This window comes from Halichoerus grypus, chromosome 14 (assembly GCF_964656455.1).
Source record: "Halichoerus grypus chromosome 14, mHalGry1.hap1.1, whole genome shotgun sequence".
In the NCBI taxonomy this organism is placed as follows: Eukaryota; Metazoa; Chordata; class Mammalia; order Carnivora; family Phocidae; genus Halichoerus; species Halichoerus grypus.
Genome location: NC_135725.1, coordinates 17,446,946 through 17,474,820, shown reverse-complemented (window position 1 = coordinate 17,474,820; position 27,875 = coordinate 17,446,946). Strand labels below are relative to the sequence as shown.

At 38.0% G+C, this 27,875-nt stretch overlaps 1 protein-coding gene across 4 annotated transcripts in view; it reads right to left on the bottom strand.

The window, feature by feature from the left end:
* Positions 1 to 27,875, bottom strand: part of PCSK5 (proprotein convertase subtilisin/kexin type 5) — a 456,302-nt gene that overhangs the window by 285,149 nt on the left and 143,278 nt on the right. For all 4 annotated transcript variants that reach the window (XR_013443967.1, XM_078062229.1, XM_036103195.2 and 1 more), the window contains exons 6-7: positions 10,635 to 10,723; positions 6,832 to 7,004 (exon numbers count right to left, since the gene is read on the bottom strand). Coding sequence is in view for 3 of the 4 variants with exons in the window: in XM_078062229.1 (XP_077918355.1) it covers positions 6,832 to 7,004; positions 10,635 to 10,723 (262 nt within the window). In the remaining variant the exon portion in view is untranslated. The remainder of the gene's footprint in view (positions 1 to 6,831; positions 7,005 to 10,634; positions 10,724 to 27,875) is intronic.

The following is a 27,875-nucleotide window of genomic DNA, read 5'->3' as shown; positions in this document are numbered from 1 at the left end:
TTAGGAAGGTAGATGGGGTGACCCGTAGTGACATCAACCAGTAAACAAATATACAAATATGGTAAAAACAATTCAGCCACTCAAACTGTTTCCAGTTCTAATGTTCTGATTCTTAAGGTCTAATGAGTTTAGCTGAATTTTTGTAAGGCATTCCCAAACAATGTAAAATGAAATTAAATTTAACACCAATTCAAAACGAGTCACAAAAAAAAAAGCTTTTGGGTGGTTAAAGTTTAGAACGTTGAGTAAATCAAGTTACACATATCTCTTTACTGCAGAACTTCTCAGAGCCTTTAATATGCTTTTAAGTTTCAAAAGGGAGCATATAAGAAGTGGTGTTTCTTGAGCCTATTTTTAAAAATTATTTATTTATTTGAGAGAAAGAGAGAGAGAATGAGTGGGGGGAAGGGGCAGAGGCAGAGGGAGAAGCAGGCTCCCTGGCGAGCAGGGAGCCTGATGCGGGGCTCGATCCCAGGACCCTGGGATCATGACCTGAGCCAAAGGCAGACGCTTAACCGACTGAGCCACCCAGGCGCCCCCCTTGAGCTATTTGATAGCAAAATCCTCCACCCACCCCCACCCCTCTTTGGGGCATCTTATTAATTAGTGTTTTATGGAACAGACTTCAGAAAATATTCTCTTGAATATTCTGTCCCATTTATTTTGGCCATTCCTTAATAATAATCTCAAGACTGTATATTTACCTTCTTTAAGGATCACTCAGAAATATGAAATGGGTTAATCCACTAACCCAGAGATTTTGGACAATTAAGACTTTTTACAGTATTCTGCACGATTAATTGGCATTTCACTTTTATTACCCTGGCCTTTTCAGAAGTGATAATGATTAAGACTCGTAACTTAATTAGAGACTTTACTATGTTCCAGAAACTCTGCTGCATACATTACAGGCATTAATCATATAATCCTCACAATAGTCCTATAAAGTAATTACTAGCAGTTAGCTCCATTTTATAGAGGAACAAACTGATCCTGAGAGAGGCTAATTAACTTGAACATGGTAAGAATGTACTGAAACCCCCTGGAGAGTCTGAATCCATAGTCCGCCTGCATTAATCACCAGAATATATCATGTATGTTAGTGACTCATTTCCATATTATTAATTAAAAAAACCAATCCACGTGTGATCCTTAAATAAATTCACTCAGTATATGCAGCAAACTGGCATGGAATTCACCCACATATTTGTTCACTCATCACTAAACACACATTGTTTTAGGTTTTTGGGATCTAGCACAGAACAAAATGCTCCATCTCTGGGCCTTTACGAGGGAGACCATTGATCAACAAGATAAGGAAATACACTAAATAGAAGGAGAAAAGGGTTCTGAAGGGTTGGCGTGTGTGTACTTTATTGTGAACTAGAAGAAGCAGGCAGGCCTCCCTACCAGGACAAATGACATAATGGATCAGAGAAGAGCCCTGGGTTTCACATAAGAAGGTCATCAGTGTGGTCTTGACAAGAACAGCCTCAGTGCAGTGAGGGGTCAGGGCTCTGAGGAGTGGCTTTAAGAAACAATGGAAAAAGAGCTTGTAGAGGACAAGTATGAACAATGGTTTCCAAGGGACAAAAAAGAAATGAGTCAGTAATTGGAAAAATAGAAGAAAACCACAGAGAGAGTCTCCCCTCTGTCTTCTGAGATAGAATTGATGGTATGTGGATGGCAGTAACGCAGAGGAAAGGGATGTTTTGATGATTAGAGAAGAGAGAACTGATCGAGCCACGTCTTTAGTGAGGCAAGAAGCGAAGGCATCCAGTGAAGAAATGGAGGAGGTGGATTTAGGTAGAGGGTGAGAAATTCATTCACCACTGTAACAGGAAAAAAGCTCCGCTCTATGGTCACGGATGATACAAGGAGGTCAGATGTGCCAAATAAAGCAGAAATGACGACATGCAGAATAATTTATTAGATTTATTTGAGGCCCACATTCTGACTTGTTTAGCTCTGCTGAGTATCTATTTTCTATAAAATTGGGGCGAACAGGATCTATTTTATGAGATCATTGTGAAGATTAAAAGTTATCTATTTTGGGGCTCAGAGGACTGACCATATGCTAACAGACTGGCAGATGTTGAGTGTTTTAGTATAATTATTATTATGATTACCCCTACTACTATCATCATCAATTGTACACAACTCATATTATGTACCTCTGATTCCTGCATTTAATTTTACAGCTCCTTAGCATCAAAGAAAATGCAGTCTCTGGGGAAAAGAGCAAGTTGTCAATTGTAACATGATTTCTTCAACATAGTTTTGTCTAATGCGACGCTGGCACCTTAATTCAAAAGGCTCTAAATTGAATCAATTCTGATTTTGTTAGTCTTTGAAAAGAGTGTTACATTCTACTGAACCAAATACTTCTTAGAGTAAACAGATAGGCAGCATTTTGACATCCAATATTCGCTACATTTTTTGATTAGCAAGCAGAAGGAATGGATGTGATCAATACTTGGATTCCTTGAGCAAAATATATTTCCTTTGTGAAAATCTGTCTTGATACGTAGGCTGCTCCCTCTTTCCCCTCCCCTCTCCCCCCACTTGTCCTGATGTTGCTGCCCCCCACAGTCCGGCTTATCATCACATCTTCCCTGGACCATTTCAATCTTCCGCTCCTGCCTCCCCGTCCCTCTCCCACATAGAGTCCATTCCCTGTACAGCAGCGAGCTTTGAAAATTTTGTGTCCCAACAGGCCACCACTCAGAAAACCTCCAAGGGTTTTCTGCAATGGAATAAATCACAAACACCCTCCATGGTTTAGAAAGCCCTGCGGAACTGGCCGCTGACTACCTCTCCAAACCATCTCCTACTGCCCGCTCTCCACCCACATCTCTCCCATCATCCAAATCAGCATTTTGTTCTGTGAGCACAGCCTGATCATTCTCCACTCAGGGTGTTTTGCTCTTGCTGTTCCTTCTGCAGAAAACATCCCTTCCACATGACTGGCCTCTTACCATTTATGTCCCCATTCATGTACCCCCTCCTCAGAGAGGACTCCCTATCCTCCTGAACTACAGTTCTGTCCTGCCCCCTCACCCGTTTATCTCATTTACAACACTTATCATTAGCTTGTCGTCTTCACGGTTTCTGTTTGTTTCCTGTCTTGTTGCTCGAATGTACAGACTTTGATGAGTTGCATATAAAACTTAGATGTCTCCTTCATCGCCTTATCTACATTCTACAGAAAGTGGGAGCTCACTGAATTTAATAGAAAGAATAAATAAATTTCAATTCCTGTATTTTTGTAGGTGATACAGTTAAAACCGTAACAGGCCAGAGTGACTTTAAGCTGTCACATAGGGTTTTATCCAGAACCTGAGGGAGCTATTTTAGTAGTTATTTATTCCTTCATTCCTTAAATCTTGCAGCCAATAAATCACTCATTTCTTAGTTGCACTTTGTAATCTAACTTTGTATAAAGTTTTCATCCGATCATTTCCAAGTTTGACAATGTATATTATATATAGAACACACATTAGAATAAAATATCGAAGACTATAGAATGTACTGTGCCATTTGATGCTTGATAATAAAGAAGCGGAAGGTTTCTTTCTCCCGGAAGACTAATATGCTGCTTTAAAAATGTTAAATTATATATTCATAGATATTTAGAGAAACATCTCTTGGGAAAATATAAATTAAATTCAAGACTACAAACATAGATAAGTAGAATGAATCTGTATATCGAAATGGAAGATGTGCTGTTAAGGGCAAATGAAATTGAAGGTGAGGCCAGACATAGGAAGAACAAAGTATATGACATGCAAGAACTCAGAAAGTCTATGCTGATTTCTATATATTGTTTCTAATCCACCACTACAGGAGGCTCAACGGAATCACCTAGAATTCTGTAGTGCAGAAATAGTAGACAAGGATCGGGGACTGAGGAGAAATATGAAGTTTTTTGAAAGGACATGATCTCTTCTTTGAAAAAAAATGTATGTATATATACATACTGATACCTATATACGCATATGTAAATATATATACATTTATATACACACACTGATACCTATAAATAAAATGTATTTCTTAAACACCTATTGCTATTGACACCAGGTATTGTGTCAATAGTTTCAGATGCATTATCAGCTCATTTAACACTCATAACGTCTCTCTTGGTACTATTACTGGCTTACTTTAGATAAGGAAATGGGAGCAGACGTAATTTGATCTGTATTGGGTCAGAGAGCAGTGAATGACAGATCCTGGACTCAACCTGGCTAAGTCCGAAGCCTGTGTATAGCAAACACATAGAAACCCTATCCTATTGATCTAAACACATTTAAATGGGTCGCTGCTGCTTTTCCATAATTAATGTGCCATGATAGCAGCCAGAGAATAATCTGTTGTTTTTTAGGAGTTATTTCTTTTGTTACTACCTTAACTCTAAAAGTAAATAGCTAAATCCCCCCCCCACCTCTTTTTTTAGATTAAAACCTTGAAAGATCTTCAGTGAAGTGTTGAATAAATTATGGTATCTCCATATTCTGAAAATGGTGAAACATTACAATAAATGAGTTCTATCCTTATGAATTACCCTGGAAGAATGCCCATCACACACTGCTAAGTGAAAACAGCAACATGCAGAGGCATGTGATCCCTGTTTGTTGTGGGAATGCACACAGAAGTAGAGAAAGGTGGAGTCCATACTCTTAACAATGGTTACCTAGTTGTGTGGGGAATCTATTTTTAATTTCATCTTTATAGCATGATTTATTTTAATAAGCATGGGTTACTTTTGTAATTAATAATGAATATAAAGTAATTTTTTTCAAAACTGTTTGTTTCTAAATATAATCTTCCTATAAGTTTGAATAGCTTCTTCAGATGATCTTCTTTCTTAACCTTTTCCTCCTTCAACCAAAGTACCAGATTTTTAATTTGTTTTACACATTGAAATTCCAGTCAAGATTACCACTGAATGAAAGACTCCCTAGCAAAAATAAATTTGAAAACATCGGTCCCCCATCTAATTCAATGGCAACTACTGAATATGGGGCATTGTCTGTCTATATGTACGCTATTGAGATTATTAATTACTAATATATTATACTAATGAGAAATTCCAGCCTACTCTTTATATTATATCAAAAGCCATACAAATACAATTTGAAGACTAAATATGAACTAAGCTTGATTTATTTAACTTGAATGACCATTCAATGGATGGCATAGAAAGAATACCAATCTGCATTCCAGGGCTTTGGTAATGCAACCACCAGATTACTTAGAGTACATTCATTTGGTGTTCAGACACCTTGAAAGGAAAATTCTAGGCAAAACAATTTAAAACACTATTCTATAGCTTTAAAGGGCTTTAGAACAGTTAAAAATTGACAGAACTAGAAAGGATGTCTTAACCAAGCCTGAACTATCTTTCAGTTAGGAAGTACATCCTGAATGAGTGCATAAGCCTTCCCTTCCAGTCTATTTCAAAATAACCAGGAGACAGCTTAGCTTAGTCTTGTGATTACACCCCAACACCAATCCCACAAAGGTGGAAGAAGCATTATTATCTGTACTCCAGCTGCAACATTACATTCACCAACTGCATGCATTCCACCAATCCAAATCAGGGCTGAATATACAACCATCCCGTGGCTGCCATAATTCATAGTAAATTAAATGAAATTCAACAAACATTAACTGAACAGTCACGAGAGTTCCATGTACCCCATGCATTTTGCAAAGCCCATCAAGATGGGTAGAGCACAAGCTTTGCTATCTTGGGACATAACAATTTAATTAGGAAGATATAGGCCAGAATAACTCTGATATAAAGCACAATATGATAATGACTCTATGTAACACCAAGAACAATATAAAGTTTAGCAGGTGCAGGATAGGGACTGCTGGAACTTAGCTTTAGTTCGAGCAGTGAGAAGGCTTCTGGGGACAGGCAGCATTTTAGCTGAGGCTTGATGGTGGAAGATAATCGGCTGTATAGTCCTGGGACATGGGAATGAGGCAAGGATGCGCTGGGAAAACAGTACTAGCTAAAGGATAGGAAGAGTGGAATATGCTTCCATTACAACAAAGTGAAAAAAGATGATGAAGAAAGGGAGGATGGCCCCAGATCAAGATTAAAAGATATGCTTTAAATCACCCAAAGTTTCGTTCATGGGTAAGAAACAGAAAGGAGTTGCTTCTGATGGAATGCTCCTCCTTCCATGATTACAAGTATACGGCCTTATTTTTTATTTAATGAAAATAAAATAGGATTTTTTAAGATCTGTAATTTGAAGGAGACATTTTATTACATTAGATTATGTGGTCAGTTTTTGAGGGGAGGAGTGGCACATGGATTTTTAAGTGCAATCAAGGAAAATGACGATGGTTGAGCTGCCTGGTTGGGGAACTTGGGAGCCAGCCTAACAGTAATATTGTCCTGGGACAGAAGTGAAACCTGGGAAGGGGGTACGAAAGGGAGAGGCCCAGAAGGGCACTGCTGGATGACCTCAACACCAACTAGAGCGGTTCAGTATCTTCATTTCTCCTCCATCTCTCAGTGCTGAGAATTTATTGCTCCAAATGCAAGATTAACATATTAATAAATACATTTCCTTTGAGCAAATTGAAGCATCCAAATATACCTCTGTTCTTGTCAGGGGAATCTCTCTAGCTCTTAGCTCATTTGCAGAACGGATGTAACACACAAACCTAAAGGTTCAGTGCCTCTTTCTATAAACCTGTCTCCTGGCTCAGCTATGAGCTCCGTCCATTCCTCTAGAGAATCCCATGAGAATCATCAAGAGAGTCATCACTGATCGACAAAGTATGAGCCGAGGTGCTTTTAAAACCTACCATTCTAACGCCGTTTTCAAAGGCCTGCCGGGTGAGTGGAGCCGGTCCATCCACGGTCTTGCCATCATCATCGGGGCCCCAGCTTGCACTGTAGATATGCACGTGCTGAGGATTGAAGCTAACCGATTTCGCTTCAACCATGTCCGTGACATCTCCATCCAGCATCCGAACCCCTTCCAGACAGAAGGGAATTAGCTTGAATAGAGGCTTCACTATATAACACCCAAACAGCCCAAGACATATTTCCAATTACAGCGATTTGGGGGCAAAGAATCAACTTTTTAATCAACACTTAAGTGAACATCTTCTCCCCAGCCCCCATGCAGACTCTTCCAAAGCTTTCCTGGAGAGAAAGTAAATTACGTCATACGGGAGAGAGCAAAACTTCTTTAAAATCTTTTTTATCCATTATTCTCTTTTTTAAAGTTTCCGCAATCTCTCCCTTCTCCTTCTCCCTGTATTCAGAGAGTACTTGACAGAGAGAGCCTCAAGCAATCCATCTTCCCTAAACTTCCCTTCATTAGGTAACTTGTGTTCATAATTGGTATTGAGCATTCTGACCTTAGCGGGCTCACAAAATTTGGAAAGCCGCCAAGTTAGGTTGGTCTAATTTCCTCCGTATTTAATATTATCTCCTAATCTGTAAGACTGATGTGAACTTAATACATTATTTCTTTGCCAAGTTATTTATAAGTCAAATAATAAATGAGAATGCTCTCTTTGCATGTCACACATCAAATCAGTCTCCAAGGGTTTTAACAATGTTCAGTCATTAATCTTCATTTAAGCATATTCCCGCCAGACAGACAGGAATTTATTATTAACCTTAATAGGGAAAAAATTGACACAGAGACCCCAAAATAAATTACATGTCAAATGTCAGGCTTTCTTCCCTTTTATTTTGGAGACTGAGAACAACAATAATACATCTAATTGTGAAGTAACCCTATCTCTCCTTCAGCTTAAGCTGAATAGCATCACTGAGATGCTGTATTATTTTACAATTATATCTTTATGGCCCATGTTTACTCCTTAGAAAAACCTTGCTCTCTAGTGGGATTTCAAGTTTTTATGGCTACCAGCCCATGGGGCTTAAATAATAAAACCACTAATCAGGCAGCTTTGATACTATGCGGTTTGAGGTGGGACTTTTGGTAGAAAATCAACATACTCTTGAAAAAAACTATACCTTCTTTGTGCTTTGAAAGAATGTTTAACTTTTAATTCTAAAATTTACAAACATAAAAGATAGAAGAAATGACAATGAGCACTGAGACAGACAAAACTTAACTGGTAACATTCTGCCATATTTCCAGCAGAACCTTTTTAAACTACGTGACAGATAGGTCACTATACCCTTTAATATTTATTTCCAAAAGAACAGTGGAAATCAACACTCAGGACACACTGAATTTCCTCAAAGTGCCCCTAAAGACACTGCACTTGATTATTATATCTCTTGACTGTCTTTTCCTCCAGACCTTTGGAATTTTAAAGGAGATGTATAGAACAGCTGATCTGGATCACAAGGGTTATAAATAAGTTACTTTAAAAATTATCAGATGGAAACTGTACTTAGAAGGCTTTTCAGCACTTTGTTTTGTGGGGGTAGAATGCCCAGCCTGATGCTCTTTGTATATACTGGGTCCTAAGCAGCCATTGGTTTGCTTTAATTTGACATGAATATTCAAAATTCACCTGCATGGTTTTTACTGAAAACAAGATGAACTATTTCATATGCCTCCATTTTTACTTCTTGCTATTTCAAAGCAGAAAATGGAACTACAGTTGACCCTTGAACAACTCAGAGTTAGATGCACTAACCCTCCCCCCCACCACCACCACGAAGTCAAAAATCCACGTAGAACTTTGACCCCCCAAACACGTAACTACTAATAGCCTACTATTGCTTGGAAGCCTTACCAATAACATAAGGAGTTGATGAACACATATTTTGTATGATATATGTATTACAGATTATATTCTTACCATAAAGTAAGTTAGAAAAAAGAAAAGGTTATTAAGAAAATCTTAGGGAGGAGATAGTCCATTTACAGTACTGTACGTACTGAAAAAAATATGTATATAAGCAGACACACACAGTTCAAACCTGTGCTGTTGAAGGATCAACTGTATTTTACCGGTACAAAGAAATAAACACTGGACTATATAACTGTCTGAAATAACCTAACTGGTAATTCTAAATGTCAACACGTAAGAGTATCTACACAATACCTGAGTGCAGTTTCTAGGTCATGCAACTGATGGAAGTCTAGGAAAAAAATGCCTGATGAAATCATATCTAGAGGGTAATACTCCTTTTCTGACCAAAAATTAACAAGAATTTTGCTTCCTCAAGTTTAAAGATGAAAGGTTGATTTTTCCTTATCTGACTGCAAGCCTTGATGCTTTGGGTCCGGATGGTTCAGTTTACAATTCAGAATGTTCTTGTTTTGGGGATGAGTGAGACATTGCCATACATTCATTTTCTTACTGAAGTCCTCTTTGGCTAGATCAGCAGCTTATCTGTGAGTTTGTTCCTTCAGTCCCTCAAGGTCAGTGAATGCTGGGTTAGCACAGGAGAATGAGGACCCGGACAAGGATGTGTGCTGGTCTATGTGAGGGACTGTGTGTGTCGTGTCTGGGACAGCAAGCAGGGCTGATTAGTGGCCACCATAGTCATTGGATTCTCTTGAGACTATCAGGGGTGTCCAGCACCCTTATCATTCTTCAGGGGAAATTTCTGTCTCCTTTCTTTAGCTCCTTCACGAACCTTCCCCTTTGACGCTCAGCAGATGTTGTCAGAGTAAAGCTAATTACTGGTTAACAAGCTGCCATACGCTAAGAATTCGGTGTGAAATAAAGGAGAGAGAGAGGTCAAATGCACTGAGCACTGACATTCGAGGTAGTGTCAGGAAACCTTTTCCTAGCACCGTTACTATACACCCCAAATATCATGTTACAAGACCTCTACATTTACTATAGAAAGGATTGCTTTTTAAATTTTAGATCCAATTCTATTTACCACCTGGCAACAATACTGTAGGGAAAACAAAGATGTCAGTCTAGTTACCAGGAAGTTCATTCATCTGTGACACTGTTTAGGGGAACCCCCAGGGGACACCTTGGAACCACTAGGATCTATAGTGTCTCTTAGCATGTGTTCGCCCATTTGTGTGTGCCTGTGGCACCAGGCTAGAGCTAACGAAGATGATTACAAAGGGCAAAGAGTTTGCTTCTATTAACGCCCAGATGTTACATTCCCTTGGTTAGGTCCTCGTAGTAGGCATATGTATAGAGTTTGTGCATGTGTGTAATGTATATACCTAATCTGGGATTATTAACAATAACTCTATCGCTCTATTATGGGTCTACAAAAGGAGATTATACCATTTCCCATTTTAATTTCCATTAAAAAGGAACTTTTGGTAAAACATAAGGAAAAAGGAAAAAAAATGGATCTTCTGTTTTGGTACTAATTTCAGAATGTCTCTCTCCATAGAGATATTATGGGCTGGTGTTTAGATTATCAGTTCTTTCCGACCCAGGCAGCCATTGTATAGTTCGGCACAGATGTCAACGACCCCATCTTCATGACTGGACATGTTTTTCATGCCCGTTTTAAAGCAAGAAATGTCTGTGCTTGCACCCCTGTAGGGGTACTGCTTCAAAAGCCCTGAACTATATCTAATAACACACATGAAGATGGTCATTTTCGACAACAGTTGAACACTACTCTGCCAACACAGCCCTGTCTCGAGCTCAGAAAGGGTCGTCCATCCACCCAAGTCTGTTTCCCGTACCTCCGATCTTGGCATTGAAAGCAATTCCGACTGTGCAGTGAGAGTTGTTCGCTGCGGCTGCCACTTCTCCAGCACAGCGGGTCCCGTGCCTGCAGGGAGAACACACACACTTGCTCAAGTAAGATGCTCCGTTCTTCCCAACTCACATCGTCATCGCCTCCAGTCAGACTCCAAAGGGGGGAAGGCTGCAGCAAGCTGTGGAGGTTTCTGGAACTTCTACTTAAGGAGCCCTTAGCCTGCCCACTGCAAACTCTTAATTACACTCTGTTTTGGACTCTATGATTGATATATATATTTTTTATATCTTGCTTTCCCAACTAGAAAATCTCCTTGAAAGCTAAAATTGAATGGTATGTTTCTTTGCATTCTCTAAATTTCCATTGTCCAATATGGTAACCACCAGCCATCCGTGGCTACTGGGTACTTGAAATGCAGCTCATGTGACTTTATCTCAACTTTAATTTTAATTAAATTTAAGAACTGGTACTCAATTTAGTTATTACAAAAGTTAAGAATGTCAGTATAGGAGAATCTGCTTCTTAAACTGTAACTTAAATAGAGATCAAGTATCTCCAGTGAAATCTGTCATCTAAAATATGATGTGCTGTATATATACACTGGATTTCTAAGATTTTGTGTGAAAGAACAATGTGAAATATTCCACTAATATTTGTTCTATGTAAATGACATGAAATCTTTTATTTAATAAAATATATCATCAATATTTATTTCACCTGTGTCCACCTTTTTTTTTTTTAAAAAAAAAGATTTTATTTATTTGACAGACAGAGGTATAGAGAGAGAGGGAACACAAGCAGAGGGAGTGGGAGAGGGAGAAGCAGGCTTCCCACTGAGCAGGGAGCCCGATGCGGGGTTCGATCCCATGACCCTGAGATCATGACCTGAACCAAAGGCAGACGCCTAACGACTGAGCCACCCAGGAGCCTCTGTTTCCACCTTTTTAAAAATGTGGCTACTAGAAAAGCAAATGCCTATTTCTGAAAAATATTCCTTTTATTTCTCATCACAGTGACTTCATTCCTCAGAAAAATCCTTTACTTGAAAGAACTTCTAAGATCATCCTATGCAAGGCGAGCAAAGAAGTTCCAAGTGCAAAGTACCATCTGTTTAGAAATGTGTTGACCTAACACTGTGTTGAGAAAAATCCTGAGGTCTGGCTGAGCCCAGGGAAAGGAGACTAGGGCTGATGGCTACCATCTGTCCTGGATGCAGAAGAGGACTATGACAACCACTACAGGTGTATTTGTCATTGCTAATGAAGCCCAAGGCTCACCCCCTTGGCCTCATTTTTAGAGATGAGGATGCTTAAGGAGGCTCTGAGATGTAAAGAGATAGGGTGAAGTCAGCCTGACAGTGACTAAGACTTGGGTCCCCCAAGTTCTATGTCATTACTTTTATTTAACAGCATAGACCACGCTCATCATGGGCTATGACTACCATCTATGCAAATGTAAACAAGTTACTACTTACAAAGGATACATACACACGCAAGTTTCTACAACAGAGATAAATCCTGCTCCGTGCACTTAGTAATGTCATGCATATCTTCCTATGTAAGTATTAGCCTATATGTCATTTAAAAGCTTACTATTACCTCCCGTCATCTTTTAAATGGCATCTTCCCCCACACCCCCACCCCATAATCTCTCTCACAAGTCCTCGATTTCTGGAAATTTACCCAGTTTTTCCACTGAGAGTAACAAGGCTATGAAAAACAATCTTGAGCATTTATATACTTTTATACCTTGAGATAAATTCCTACAAGTGGAATGACTGGATCAAAGAGCACAGAATATATTGCCAAATTGTCAACGGAAGATTAAAGTAATAAAACTAAACTTCAAAAAACCCCTGCAAGATGGATAAATATTATTATTACAAAACATATTTTTGTGCATGACAAAAAAAAAGACCATAAGCCAACTCGAATGACAATATGAAGAATGGAGAAAATATATGAACAGACCCGTGTCTATAAACCCCTATGTATGAGTTTTTCAATCTTTTCATCCTTGCCAATCTGACATGAAAAATGTTATCTCATTGTTGCTTCCCTTTTTATCCCCTTAGATTACATTTGATGTTGTCCATCTTTTCAAATATTTATTAGCTATTTCTATTTCTTGTTTTGTGAATAACATTTTCATGCCTTTTGCCCAAATTTCTTCTTGCTTTTCCATCATACCTGTTGCATATACATTTCCACATGTGTTCTTTGGAACACAGCAATCTTATTTATGGCAATTTTAGGTTGTTCTACCCAGTAATTAATTTTGATGCATTCATAATTATCTTCCCCTTCTGATATTTAGTCATACCACTTTAATCATCAGAAAAATGATCCACTTTTAAAAGAAAAAAAGATTTCTTTCGTAAAATACAAGCTGAACTACTCATTTTACCCCTGAGCCCAGCAAGTATTTACTATGATTCTTCATTAGTCTCTGATTGCGTATTACTTCATGGTGTAAGTTACTTTTTTCCTCAAATGTCAAATTCCCTTTATGAGTCCATTGTTCTTATACTTTATTCTATCTATTATTAATTAAGGCAAGTGCTACAGGAGCATAAGGATCTGATTTTAATTCTCCAATTGTTATTTATGAGTCCATTATGACAAGTTTGTTCATTGTATTGTGGATTTGATAACGTTTTCTGTGGTTCTGTCAATTTTTATTTTATTTAGAATGGAATTATTAAATATTCCTAATGAAGCTATTTATGAATATGCAATAAAACTCTGGGATTCCTGTAGTAAAAAAAAAAAATTAAAGATACCAGGCTAATAATTAAATTGTATAACTTTTTCCCCCTTTACTATCAAACATTGTGTTCATATCAGTTATATCTCTTACAAACATGATTACTTTTTCTGAAGCTAGGCTATCTTTGTCTTTAACTCAAGAATAAGTCCATTTACAGAGACTAGATCCCATTGTAACATGATATATCTATGTTCATTTCTGTATTTTTCTCCCTGTATGAGTATGGTTGTCATACATTCTCTCAGCTAATGCTTACTATAGCTATTTGCTCAAGGACACCCAACATCACAAAGTCTAAAAGTCATCAATACTTTTTTCAGTTTTTCCCAAACAATACAGACTAGAATATTTTTATTTATTTTTTAAAAGATTTTATTAATTTATCTGTCAGAGAGAGAGCACAAACAGGGCGAGAAGCAGGCAGAGGGAGAAGCAGACTCCCAGCTGAGCAAGGAGCCCGATGCAAGGCTCGATCCCAGGACCCTGGGGTCATGACCTGAGCCAAAGGCAGATGGCTAACTGACTGAACCACGCAGGCGTCCCAGACACTAGAATGTTTTAACTGTGATTATTCATCTTTTAATACATGAAATCCCTGTGATTATAGTTATACATTGGATATTTTTGGAAATATCATTAGTGTCACTATTTTGAATAATCAATGTTTGTTTTGATATAAAAATATTCTTTGCTCTATTTGTTCTTATAGTTCTTAACTCCTTCTAGGATCATGGATTTTTTTTCTGAAGAACATTCTAATAAATGTGTCCATCAGAGAGTCTTTTGGTAGCCTCAGAAAATGGCTTTATTTTACTGTTGTTCTTGAAAAATAATTTCACTGGGAATAGAATTCTAGACGAACAGCTCTTCAAGGATGCCATTCCACGGTCTTCAAGTTTCCATTGTTTCTGGTAAGAAATCTGCCATCTTGGCATTCTAGTTCTCTCTGGACACTTTTCAGATCTTCTCTTTGTCTTTTCTACTCTGCAGGTTCATTAAGATGTTGTATGTTTGGATTTTTAAAAATTCTTTCTTGGAATTCCTAGACCTGTGATTTAATGCTTAAATCATCGTAAGTTTTAGCTTGTACCTTTGAAAGCTACCTTAATCTTTCAATTTCACCTTCAGATTTCCCATATCCTTCTCTCCCTAGGCTGCTCTCCATGTAATCTGCTCAGTTCTATATTTTACTTGTCTTCAGCCACGCCTAACCTGCTCTTAGCCCATTCATTGCATTACTCCTGCCGAGCATTATATGTTTTATTTACTTATTTTTTTTTGAAGTTCTTTTTCAAACCCACCTGGTTAATTTGAATAGTTTATTTATTTAAAAATACTGTTCAATTATATGTATTGGAACATATTTGATATATATATATTTCTTGATATATATGAATTATATGTAATAATTCTCAAACATGTCAATCTAATTCTGCTCTTTTTGCTGCTGGATTGTTTATATTGTGATATTTTCCCCGTGTGGTGGGTAAATGTCCACTTAGGAGGTCATGTTGTTTGGGCTTTTATCTTTGTGAATTCTTTGAAGCTGGAGTGGACGATGCATCAAGGGTTCTGTTTTATGCAAGTCTTTTCTCACCTCACCGCCATCCCTGTGCTTTTAAAAATCCAGCTCCAGGCTGGCTGGGTTTGACTGATCACTCTGGAAAATTCGTACTGTCCACTTATTGCCTACCTCATTTATAGACCTGAACTTTCGCAGAGAAATACTGTGTCCCATTAGCTCAACCATGCACTAAAAAATTCTTTAATATTTTCCCAAGAGCTTTAGATGTACTACAGTAGGAGAGATTTAATTAAATATCTTTTCTACCATAGTATTTTTAAAATGTAAGAATTAACTTGGCTCTGTATTCCTAAAATGCAATAAAACCCTGCACATATTATGTGCATCATTAATGTAAGGCGGATTCTCCTAAGTGATGAAAAGAGGGACTATTTCCTTATAAAAACATTTCTTGCAAAGATTTCTGTATATTGCTGTATATCACGAGCAATGATGAACCGTTTTTGGGAAACAGGGAAGTTATCACTCTACTGCTGATGCATATATTTTAAATATCACTTAAATAATATACTGTAACATGCTGTAATTGAGGGTCCAAATTGCTAGCTCAACTACATTTAAACAGTCCCCTCTCTTCAGATGACAATGATCATTACTCCGAGTAAAGTACTAGTCATCTTTTTATTTTTGTATCTTAGTTGGATTCAATCCTTTGATGGATTTAAAATAGATCATAGAACAATGGATATCATCATGACCTGTTCAAGTATATGAACAAGATTCAATTTCTTCCTTCTCTTAAAGAACAAGGGTGGTCAGCATTATGAACAAGATTCAATTTCTTCCTTCTCTTAAAGAACAAGGGTGGTCAGCATTAAGTATATTTGTGATGTCAGTTAATTATAAAAGTCACAAAATAGACAAAAGTCTTTGTTTCAGATGTATTTTTCTTCAGAGAAAACAGAGGATGAGCATTTAGAATATTTTCAGTATAAGGAGAACCATTGCAGTAGATTTTAGTACAGAAAGCAATATGCTCAATATATTACATTCTGACCTACATGCACCTAAGTATGAATTTACTAGCCACCTTCCACGTAACACCCCTTGGAAAAAGCTTCTTTGTATATGTTCATGCTACTGCTAAGACACATTCTTTTCTGAGACCCCAGAAGATAACCCAATGATATAAATTATAATGGATAGTTAGACCAGTGGCAAAATAAATTGGACATCATCTCAAATAAAGTAGATGTAGACAAACTAGGAAGTAAAAAATGCATCATTTCTTCTCCAGCTCTCTTAGGCATATTGTCATTGCACCCTAGTAAGTGCAAAATGTTCTATCATATAATTTTTACTCGAATAAACCATTGTGGCTCTTAAAGAGCATCTTGACTGAGTGATCATGACAGTCTTTGTTGTACCATTCCAAGTTTTCTCATCTACTACATGATCTGCTCCCAATAATAAACCATTGAAATTAAAGATCTCCAGAAGTTTTACCTGGGGTGACTGAAAACAAGGAAAATGAGATCCGAGAGTGGCTGCTAATTCGTTTCCATGATTTTGTGAACCCATAAAAGCGAAGTGAAGTGAGTACAAAATATGAATTCATAGTTGACCACAAAATACTGCCTTCGTGTATTCTCCTGCTTTCTCCTAGCCCCAGAGTCACGTTGCTTTGTGAACTTTGTTTCTTCCATGTGCATTAGTGGGGAGGAAAATATTAACTTACTTGAGCTTTACCGTAGATGTGAAGATGCAAGTGAGCTCTGGAATGAATCTGAGACATCAGGACACGTGGCAAAAGGTCTACCCCCACGGTTGCCACCGCATGGCTCGCAAGTCAAAATTACACTTGTCTGAATCAAACAATGACAAGTTGGAGAAAAACTACTTTCTATTTCATTTCTTTCTTGAAACAAACATCTTCAGCTGTTCATGGATTCAGTCTACCCCCTCATTGAATAGAAATTCCCTTTTGATATCTGGTGTGCCCATTCTCTTTGGCGTATTTTGGTTTTGTTTAAATCGGAGTGAAAACTTTCCACTTCAAAAGCTCCCTTAGAAAGGGAGAGCAAGAAATAATGATGTATTTGATGTGTTCTCCAAACTATCACTTCGAGCTATCAAACACTATTTGGTGTGTTCTCCAAACTATCACTGATGTTTCTGACTGCTCACATAGTTCTTGATAATATTCCCACCTTGTGTTTACATCACGCCATCCATTTCTCTAAGTATTTTAACCTCAACTGATTCTCACCTCAACCCTCTGAAGCAAAACGGGTATCACTTCTCTAGTTTGACAAATGAGAAAATTCCATCAGTCAGATGGTGACTGGAAGGTATAAAAAGTGGCAGTGCAAAGACTAGATCCCACTCTCCTGAATCCTTATGTGAGGTCTTTTCACGGTTCCAGCAAAAGTCACAGGGGCCCATGTCCTTGCCTTTGAACGGCTGCCAAGATTTCATGACTTCTTTGCTGGCTACCCTACTTATTCCATGTGGTAGCGGCGACTTTATTCCTTCATTACTATTGATGACAGGATATTTGACAGTATGTTTTATAGAATCTCTCTAATAAATTATTCAGCTTGAGTGAGAAGGAGGAAATGCTGGGAATCTTAAAAATGAAAATTTAAGAAGAATGGAAAAGAGCTGAAAACAGATTATTGCCCTGTCTTAAAGCAAAAAGCTTTACGAAAGCTCATGAAACGTTAGGGGGGAAAAAAGGTAAACTGAAACTTTTAAAAAGTAAAAAAGAAATCACCCATTCCACTTTTCGGTGATGAGTTTTGTGAGACAATTAAGATACTAGCTTCTGAAGTAACTGCAATTATACACAGTCCCTGAGGCTTCCATAATATTACCTTTTTTTTTTTTCTGGTTATACAAGGAAGGAATGCAGAAAAACTCATTCAAAATAACCGCTAAGGACTGAATGTGCCCATCCTCACCCTCCACTCATATGCTGAAACCCTAATCCCAGTGTGATGGTATCTGGGGCTGGGGCCTTGGGGGGAGGCTAGTAGTTCACACAGGTGGAGGCCTCATGATGGGATTAGAAACAGCAGAGAACATGCTTCCTTTCTTTCCGTCATGTGTGGATACATTAAGACGGCAGCTTTCTGCAAGCCAGGAAGAGAACCCTCCCTGGGAACTGAATCTTGGACTTTCCAGCCTCCAGAACTGTGAAAAATAAGTATTTATTGTTTAAGCCACCCCCTCTTTGGGACTCCATTATAGCAGCCTCAACTAAGACAATAACAAATAGCTATATAAAATAAGATATTCAGAGACACTCTGATCGCCTAATATTGAAAGAATCTTCGGCATGAACTTTAAACTATCACAGCTCTTATACTTAGCAACAGCCATTGTGAATCTTCCTCTTGGTCTTCAAGAACAGATACACAATATTTAAAGAAATTAATAAAAGCATTCATCAATTGTTCCAAAGTTGAACAGACATGTTGTAGGCAAGAAAATGAAAAATATATTTTTATAGTATTAACTAGCAATAGGCCACTACTAAGAGTTAGCATCAGATATATCACATGTAAATGACCAGCAAAGCATTTTAAAAAACAGAATATTTCTTTTAGAGATTTAAACGTGAGTCTGACACACACAAACACATGCACAAAGCACACATAAAAACTGGTGAAATCTGAATTAGGTCTGCAGAGTGCATTGATGCCAATTTCCTGGTTTTGATATTTTACTATAATTGCATAAGTTGTTATCATGGGGGAATCTAGATGAAGGGTATGGGGGACCTGTACTATTTTTGCAACCTCCAGTGAATTTATAATCTTTTTAAAGTTAAAAATGATCGTAGGTCTGAAGAATCTAGAGTTATTTGTAATACTGGCTGTAATTCAAGATGGATATTTTAGTCAGAACACAAAATATTGACAATAAAATAAAATTCTAGTGGTTAGTATACTGCCTTTTTAAAAATTTTTAGATTTTTTATAAATTTATTTTAAAATTATTTTATTTTTTTAAATTGAAGTATAATTAACACAATGTTATATTAGTTTCAGGTGTACAAAATAATGATTTAACAATTCTATACATTTTTCAGTGCTCATCAAGGTAAGTGCACTCTTAATCCTTTTTATCTATTTCACTCATTTCCCCCTCCCCCCTTCCCTTCCGGCAACCACCAGTTCGTTCTCTGGATTTAAGTCTGTTTTTTGTCTCTTTTTCCCTTTGTTCTTTTGTTTCTTAAATTCTATATATGAGTGAAATCATATGGTATTTGTCTTTCTCTGACTTACTTCACTTAGCATAATACCCTCTAGGTCCAACCATATTGTTGCAAAGAGTAAGAATTCTTTCCTTTTTATGGCTGAGTAGAATTCCATAGTATATATACACCACATCTTCTTTATCCATCCATCTATCGATGGACACTTGGGTTGCTTCCATATCTTGGCTATTGTAAATAATCCTGCAATAAACACAGTGGTGTATGTATCTTTTCAAATTAATGTTTTATTTTCTTTGGGTAAATAGTAGTGAAATCACTGGATCATACGATAATTTCATTCTTAATTTTTTAAGGAACCTCCACACTGTCTTCCATAGTGGCTGCAAAAATCTGCATTCCCACCAACAGTGCACGAGGGTTCCTTCTTCTCCACATCCTCGCCAACACTTGCTATTCCTTGTCTTTTTGATTTTAGCCATTCTGACAGCTGTAAGGGGATATCACATTGTGGTTTTGATTTGCACTTCCCTGGTGATGAGTGATGTTGAATATCTTTTCATATGTCAGCCATTTGTATGTCTTCTTTAGAAAAATGTCTATTCATGTCCTCTGCCCATTTTTTTTCAGATTATTTATTGGTGTTAAGTTCTTTATATATTTTTGATATTAAGCCCTTATCAGATATATCATTTGCAAATATCTTCTCCCATTTAGTAAATTGCCTTTTCATTTTGTTGATGGTTTCCTTTGCTGTGCAAAAGCTTTTGGTCTTGGTGTGGTCCCAACACTTTATTTTTGCTTTTGTTTCTCTTGCCTTAGGAGACATATCTAGAAAAATGTTGCTAAGGCCAATATCAAAGAAATTACTACGTTTTCTTCTAGGAAGTTTATGGTTTGAGGACTCACATTTAGGTCTTTAATCCATTTTGAGTTTATTCATGTTCATGGTGTAATAAAATGGTCCAGTTTTTCCAGCACCATTTGTTGAAAAGACTGTTTTCTCCCCATCTTATATTCTTCCCTCTTTTGTTATAGATTAATTGACCATATAAGCATTGGTTTATTATTTCTGGGCTCTCTATTCTGTTCCATTGATCTGCGTCTATTTTTGTGCCAGTACCATACTCTTTTGATTACTACAGCTTTGTAGTCGATCTTGAAATTTGGGACTGTGGTATTTCCAGCTTCATTGTTCTTTCTTAAGATTGCTTTGGCTACTTAGTGACTTTTGTGGTCCCATGTAAGTTTTAGGACTATTTGTTCCTAAAAAATGTTGGTATTCTGATAGGGATTGTTTTGATCTGCAAATTGCTTTGGGTTGTATGAACATCTTAACGACATAGGTTCTTCCAGTCTACGAGTATGGTATATCTTTCCATTGGTTTGTGTCATCTTCAATTTCTTTCATCAGTTTTTTATAGTTTTCAGAGTACAGGTCTTTTACCACAAGTTTATTCTTAGGTATTTTATTCTTTTTGGTCCAATTATAAATTGGATTAATTTCTTTTTCTACCCCTTTGTTATTAGTGCATAGAAATCAAAGAGATTTCTCTATGCTACTTTTGTGTTCTGAGACTTTACTGAATTCATTTATCAGTTCTGGTATTTACTGGCAGAGTCTCCAGAATTTTCTATATATAGTATCATGTCATCTGCAGATAGTGAAAGTTTTATGTCTTCCTTACCAGTTTAGATATTTTTTATTTATTGTTCTTGTCACTATACTGCTTTAAAAGTGTTCTCTTACCTCTGCCATTTTCCCTCTTCTTTACCCTCTCCAGCCTAGACCTTTGATGTCTTTACTTTTCCCCTCTTCCTTCTATATGCCCCAGCCTAGGAAAACAGCTTATTCATTACTAACTGAATTCACTGTTAACTATGTAAGCCTATAAATCAAAGAAAAAATAGCTTGATTTAACAGAAAACCTAGTCTGTTCCCTCACTTCTGCTGCTTTCTCAAATATAATGTTGCATGGACTGAAGTACACGAAAGCCCATGGCAAGCACATATGTGTGTATGTATACAGTTCTGACCAAGATCTCAGCCACCTCCTTATTAGCCTCTCTTCTTACCCTTATCTTAAAGATCAACATCATCATCAAAGCAATACAGTATGAGACATCCTTGTTGATGAAATCTACTAATCATGATGAGGGAATGAGGCCCTTTTTCTTGGCTCGCTGGTTCTCTATAGATTTACCTAGCATGCTTTTCAGTTCTTTTTTAATGATTAGTTTTTCCTGTCATACATGAAATTATTTCTATGAATTCAGATGGCCCATGCTTATCTATACTCCCCAGTGATTCCACGCTGCTATCGCTTCCCCACTGGGTCTATTAAGAGCCCACAACTCTCATCTTCAAGCTCTCTAACTTCTACTAGAGGGTTCTGTTTACTGTCTGAAACTCCGATCTACTAGTTGCCACTCTATGTAGTTAGAACTTTGGGAACAGCCTGATCTTATTTGCCACCACAAATGGGAGACTGCAAAACTTTCTCCCTTACCCCTTGACTATAAATAGACAGAAATTAGTCATTCCTGCGGATTCATTTTAGGTCTGTTCTCAGTGAGCTAGGAGTCAAGTGTTTTCTCTTATAAATTCATAAATGTGGATCTGGAGGCTCCAACTCTTGCTCAGAACTGGAGGGTACAACATGATGCCCATCTTTTCCACTGGATATCTGTCTGCTTTACTGGGCTAAGTACTACCTACAATTCTGGAAAACAGAACTATAACACTTTCTTTTTATGTAAAGAATAAACTCTGTCAGGAATGTTATTTTCTTGAAAATTATCAAAGTACCTCCCAAGATTTTAGTTAACAATATTAGTTCCTTCCTCCCTCCTTCCTTCCTTTGTCAAGTCCAGATAATTCACATCCTATGTCCCAAGCATTTTCTAAGCAAGGGATATACAAAGTTGAATAATCTGAGGCTGTGGTGCTCACAATCTTGGTAGATAAGATTCTGAGTAAAGGATGAACAAAACCTCTTTTCCTTTTCTATGGGAAAGTTACTTTGGTTTAACTTTCTAGCTGTTCCCCTTGATATCTGGTAAAAGTGGGATATCAGCTACCAAGGATCACTGCTTATGGTAAAAATGAGCCCTGGTTGGTGAATTACCAAGCACTGGGAGGTCTGTGGCCAGGATGCTGGATACATGATGAGAAGTCTTGGCTTTGGGCTTCTGAGAGGAGACACTAGAAATTGAGTGTGGCCTTCCGTGTGTGCCATAGGCTATTTATAGGAATAGTATTGTTCCTAACAGCATGGGGCTTTGAAGGCAAAATGACTTTTCTACGCACTCACATGGCTCTTTCTTGTACAACTGAGGGGTCATTTGGGCTCTGAGGGGAAAGAAGAGGAACAGGAAATAGTCCGGGGACTGGTGAACACCCTTGCTAAAGAAACATAGCTGACATTGGTCTATGGTACATTATATTCTTATCCTCCTAATTACCACTAATAGTTCTACGAGTTCAACTGACCACCAATTGAACCTACGACCACTGACAGGGGTGTTATAAGATTTATGCAAGTAATTAACCAAGTACTGAGGTCCATGCGAATCAAGGTTTACATGCAAAGTGTTATAGGAATTTCTGCTCCAAGGGTTCTGACTTGAAGTTGGTGTTTGCGAAAATGCTTGGTATGCAATCTAAACAACTTTCTCCTCCTTACACCTGAACTGATTTTCCTATAATTTTGCAGCATAATTAAAAGGAAATTTTATAATTAGAACTCACTAAAGCATGAAATATGAAGTATATACTGAGTGTGTATGCTGAGAGACTGGAGAAAGATCTATAAAGATAATGAAAGAAGTAATGGCCTCTATCAAATTATAATTTTGATTTTCTTGTGGTCTATTTCTTTCGATACATATTTCTCTTCTCCAAATGTATACTGAAAACCACCACATTCCTACAATTCTAAAGTAGCAAAAACAAGAGACCCAAATGCTAGAATGTGCTCTCCCTAGACAATATTTCACCTTTACATACTCCTATATATAGATAAACCTCCATTTTTATTAATATTCTTTTTTTTTTTTTTTAAGATTTTATTTATTTATTTGAAAGAGAATGAGAGAGAGCACATGAGAGAGGGGAGGGTCAGAGGGAGAAGCAGGCTCCCTGCCGAGGGACTCGATCCAGGGACTCCAGGATCATGACCTGAGCCGAAGGCAGTCGCTTAACCAACTGAGCCACCCAGGCGCCCCATTTTTATTAATATTCTTATAATGACCTAGTTAACTAGACATAATGAGACCATTCCCACGTATTGGCCCATAATTAATGAACTTTTCTGAATCATTCGTTCAGCAAATATTTATTGAGTACCTACCACATGCTGAGGAATGAATTAGTCACTAAGGATTCAATAGTGAGAAAAACAGACATAATATAATGTAGTTTCAATGAGTTCCATTGGCCTGGAAATCCTGAAGAAGAGGCAATAATCCACAAGTCTCTGTTCATTTAGCAATAATCAACTTAACGGTCCTGCTTCTATTTGTTTTTGCTAAACTATTCAGGTAAAGATATCATTCAATAACTATACGCTGTAAAACAGGCTAAAAATATTTGCTGTTTTGCTCAAAATCTGTTCCTGACTGATAATAAAAGGTGATATTGTAAGTGTTTGACTTCACTTGGCTTGAGACTGCTTCCAGGTCATAAACAAACTGTCAGAACACTTCTGAAGTGAGTCTTACTTTGCTGGGATGAAGGATCTAAAAGAAGTGACTATTACATAATCCTATTTGTCTGAAATACAGGTAAACTGTGGCTCTGGAGTGAGGATCCAAGGGGGCTCCCTTGATGTTCCTTCTTGCAACACACTCAGGGTCTGAGACGTTTGGTGGCACGTGGTCCCAGGGTCCCTTGGCACTCTGAGAAACGGGTCCTGAAGTAGAGATAAGTAGCTCACACACCTTATATTCACTGAGCTGACCTCATTTCATCTCAGCTACACCAAGCAACTGCTACCACTTCCATTTACCGATAGCCACTCCTGGATTTCCTTGCGGAGCTCACCCGAGTCATTTCCTTACACACTGGAAGGCTCTCAAAATTATGGTAGTACAAAACCAACAATGAAGGAATGCCTCCCTCCAAAGCATAGATTTATCATATCCCTAATTATCAATTTAACATTTTAGCATATACATATTTTACTTGGGCGTGACACAGAGTGGGTTTTTATTATGACGGTGTTTGCAGGAGTGGGTGAACAGGGCTTGGCAAACATCTGTAATGGGCCAAATATAGCAAATATTCCAGGCTTTATGGGCCAAATACAGTCTCCGTCACATAATCCCCCTCCCCTCTTTTTAATCCTTAAAAAAAATAAACATTCTCAGAGTCACCAGGCAGATCTGACCTGCAGTTAGAAGCTTACCAGAAGTTTACAGTGGTTTCTGTGGGCAGAAGTTTACTGTGGTTTCTAAGCATGAAGGGTAAATGCAGTCATAGCTACTTACGACTTTTTGGGAACCAAGAAACATACGCTTCTACCTTTTCTAACTCCCCTTCCTTTGATTTGATATTCATACTGAATGCCGCTTTACGGAAATCAATCACCTCAACAAATATAACGTACAGTTCATATCCGCTAATGTAATAACTTGCATTTGAAAGAATGCTTAATACAATGTGCAACTGAAACATCAAATCAGGTGCGCCTGGGTGGCTCAGCTGGTTAAGCGTCTGACTCTTGATTTCAGCTCAGGTCATGATCTCAGGGTCCTGAGATCGAGCCCCGCGCCAGGCTCCAAGGAGCCTGCTTAAGAGTGTCTCTCTCTCTCTCTCTCCCTCCTTCCCTCTAGCTCTGCCCCCCCTCCCCTGCTCACAGGCACACACATGCTCTCTCTCGGAAAACAAACAGCAAATCGATAAAGGTGATAAGGATCACTTATTTATTATTTGCTAGGTAGTTTCACTTGCCTAGGTTCACATACGTCATTTGCTCTCTCCAATAATCTTGCACACATTACATGTACCTTTGTCCGCATATTAGAGGTAAGGAAACAGAAATTCTTATGGGTTAAGGGACTTCACCAAGGTAATACAGCCAGCTTACTGTCAAAGAACGTGAACCCAAATCTCCCGACACCAAGTCCTAGTGTTTCCCCAACAGTGAACGCACGATGTTTCCGGAAGGACGTGCATACATCCTCCGGCATGCATATACTTAGCAGGGCCGAACAAAATAATGACAACTTGAGACCTTTCCTGAGAGAAAGGCTCAGAAGTCGCTTCTTTGAAGCTATTTGGATCGCTGCCCATGAGTTCTTTTTTTTTTTTTTTAAAGGGTATCATAATTATTAGGTTTCCTAACTAAACAAGTAAAAAGATACGACTGATCCCATCACTAATGAAATTACGGCCGACTCAAGCAGCCCTATCTTCTTCCAGTGCCAGAATTTTCTATCTCTGTGTAAACATAAAATGCAAACAAACAATACAAGGCAAATCAAGCAAATCAATTGCCTAATGAACTTTCAAAAGACACAGGATTTCATGCAACCGGTGAATTTCAGAACAGCTTTAATCACACTGAAAGCTGTGTTGAAGAATAATCCAGAAGAGCGAGATTTAGTAAAAATGGAACAAGGCTGGCAACATGACAGGGGCTCTAAATGAGAATGATTTGTCAATAAAATGATTCCAAATGGCCCTTCGAAAACTGATAAAAATTTTTATAAACTGAGTCTGTTTATGACTCTACTAAAATTCAAATTTTGTAATATTACAGAAAAACTACAACTTGAAACATGATTCATTTTTGTTTGATATAAGAATGGCTATGGCTACATGTGCTGTTGGATAATAAACTACACGTATTTTCATCATTTGGGTTTTATTGTTTAAAATAAAATACCATTTTCATCGCTCATTCCAAGACTCTGGCCTCAGTTTGAGTGGATTCATTTTGAATGTTTTCTCCCCCCAGCCCCCATTTATCTCTGTAATGAGTCCCTCCCCGCACTGCTTCTCCAGTGCAGTAAAGCTGTGGATTAAGTAAGAGACTAAGGAACTGGCTCCCCTCTCTTGAGAGCGCAGAAGCATCCACAGAGGTTACAGAGTCCCTGTCATATCTGGTCTGGCTTGCAATCTTGAACTTCAATGTATATTCTAAGCAGGTTCCTTTCTGTACCCTAAATGCTTCTTTCTCAAGACACTGGAACACACAAGCTGTTTATGATAACAAAACAATTATCACGGTGATATCCTCCCATGAATACAACGTGATAATAGAAAATGTCAGGCCCTGAACTGCATGCCCAGCATCTGGACAATTTCCCCTGCAGTACTCATGCAGTTTCGCAAGCCTAGGATAAGGATCCTATTTCCTTAGTTGACACATTACTTGCTTTGGCTAGGTGTGAGACCACACTCAGAGACGCAGGGGCAGCATAATGGCTGGAAGCCATTATGTCTGGCTTCCTTTATTAAATTTAGACTTTGGGACATAGAGAAACTCCTTCTTATGTCCCGAGAGAAGTATGCTCATAGAACCACGCGGGGTGATGTTTAAGAGCTAGAGTCACATTCCTTCTCGATCTAGTATCTAAACATCTTAAAATATAAAAGAAAATACCATGGGTTAGCGTTATTAAAATTTTATCGTAGCATTCACATTGATTCAACTTTTCAGACTCCAAAAAACAAGACAAAAGAAAACAACTGTATTGATATGCAAACATTTTATGGGAAAGCCTTTGTTATAATATCCTTCACTATCTTCCTCGCGGAAAAGTTCCAGAAAATGTGGTAGTTATAGGAGACAACTGCTGAGAAATGGAGAGTCCTGATGGCAAAATTAACTGACATTCTCTCACGAGTGAGGATTTTGTAAAGTGTGCCCCACACACTCCCTCTACCAACAGATTATTCCCCCCCCCCCCCCCGGGTCACAGATCACTGAGAACACCGAACTGTCTCTTTCCAACATTTTGACCACTTTCCTGTTCAGTGCGCATCGCTGAACAGCAGGTGGACAACCAGGAAGGCAACCGCAGGCCAGTGAAATCACAATGAGGTAAGGAACTTTGTGAAGGGGGCAAAAGAGATTTAAACGGATTAGCCGCAAGACGCACTACTAGACATTGTATGTGTCTGATAACGGTCAGTCAGTATCTCAATCACCAAACTGTTTCCTTTTCCTAGGAAGAAAAGCAAAATGACTTGGCAATCATTTTCTTTTCCTCTCCCTCTGCCGCTTTAAAATGGAAGAATTCTGGATCCTTGCTGTTAACCAAATGGCATTTACAGCTCTCAGTTGGCATAGGGCAGCTGAGAATCTAAAATGAGGAGTGCTTATTCCATTTCTATTTCCATGGAAACTAGTCACCAACTGGTGAAAACAAGGTAGATCAAATTTTTGAACACGAATGTTGAAATAATCACTCTTTTAAAACTTTTCTCCTGCATCAGGACGAAGTGCAGAGTTGAAGCTCAGGAACACACAGAGGTCTGTGTGGGTAAGCAATTCACCACTGGCTTATTGTTGCGACTCGTCCCATGTCACAGCCATTACTGTATCTGTACGTATTTTGGGGTCACTCTTTGGAGGATGAATTGCTATAAATCCAATAAATGAATAATATAATAAAATATGAAATTAACTGAGTTTTTAAGGGTGTTTATTAAGAAAAGCTGGGAGTAATCCACTAAATTTAGTAACTCCTTTCAAAAT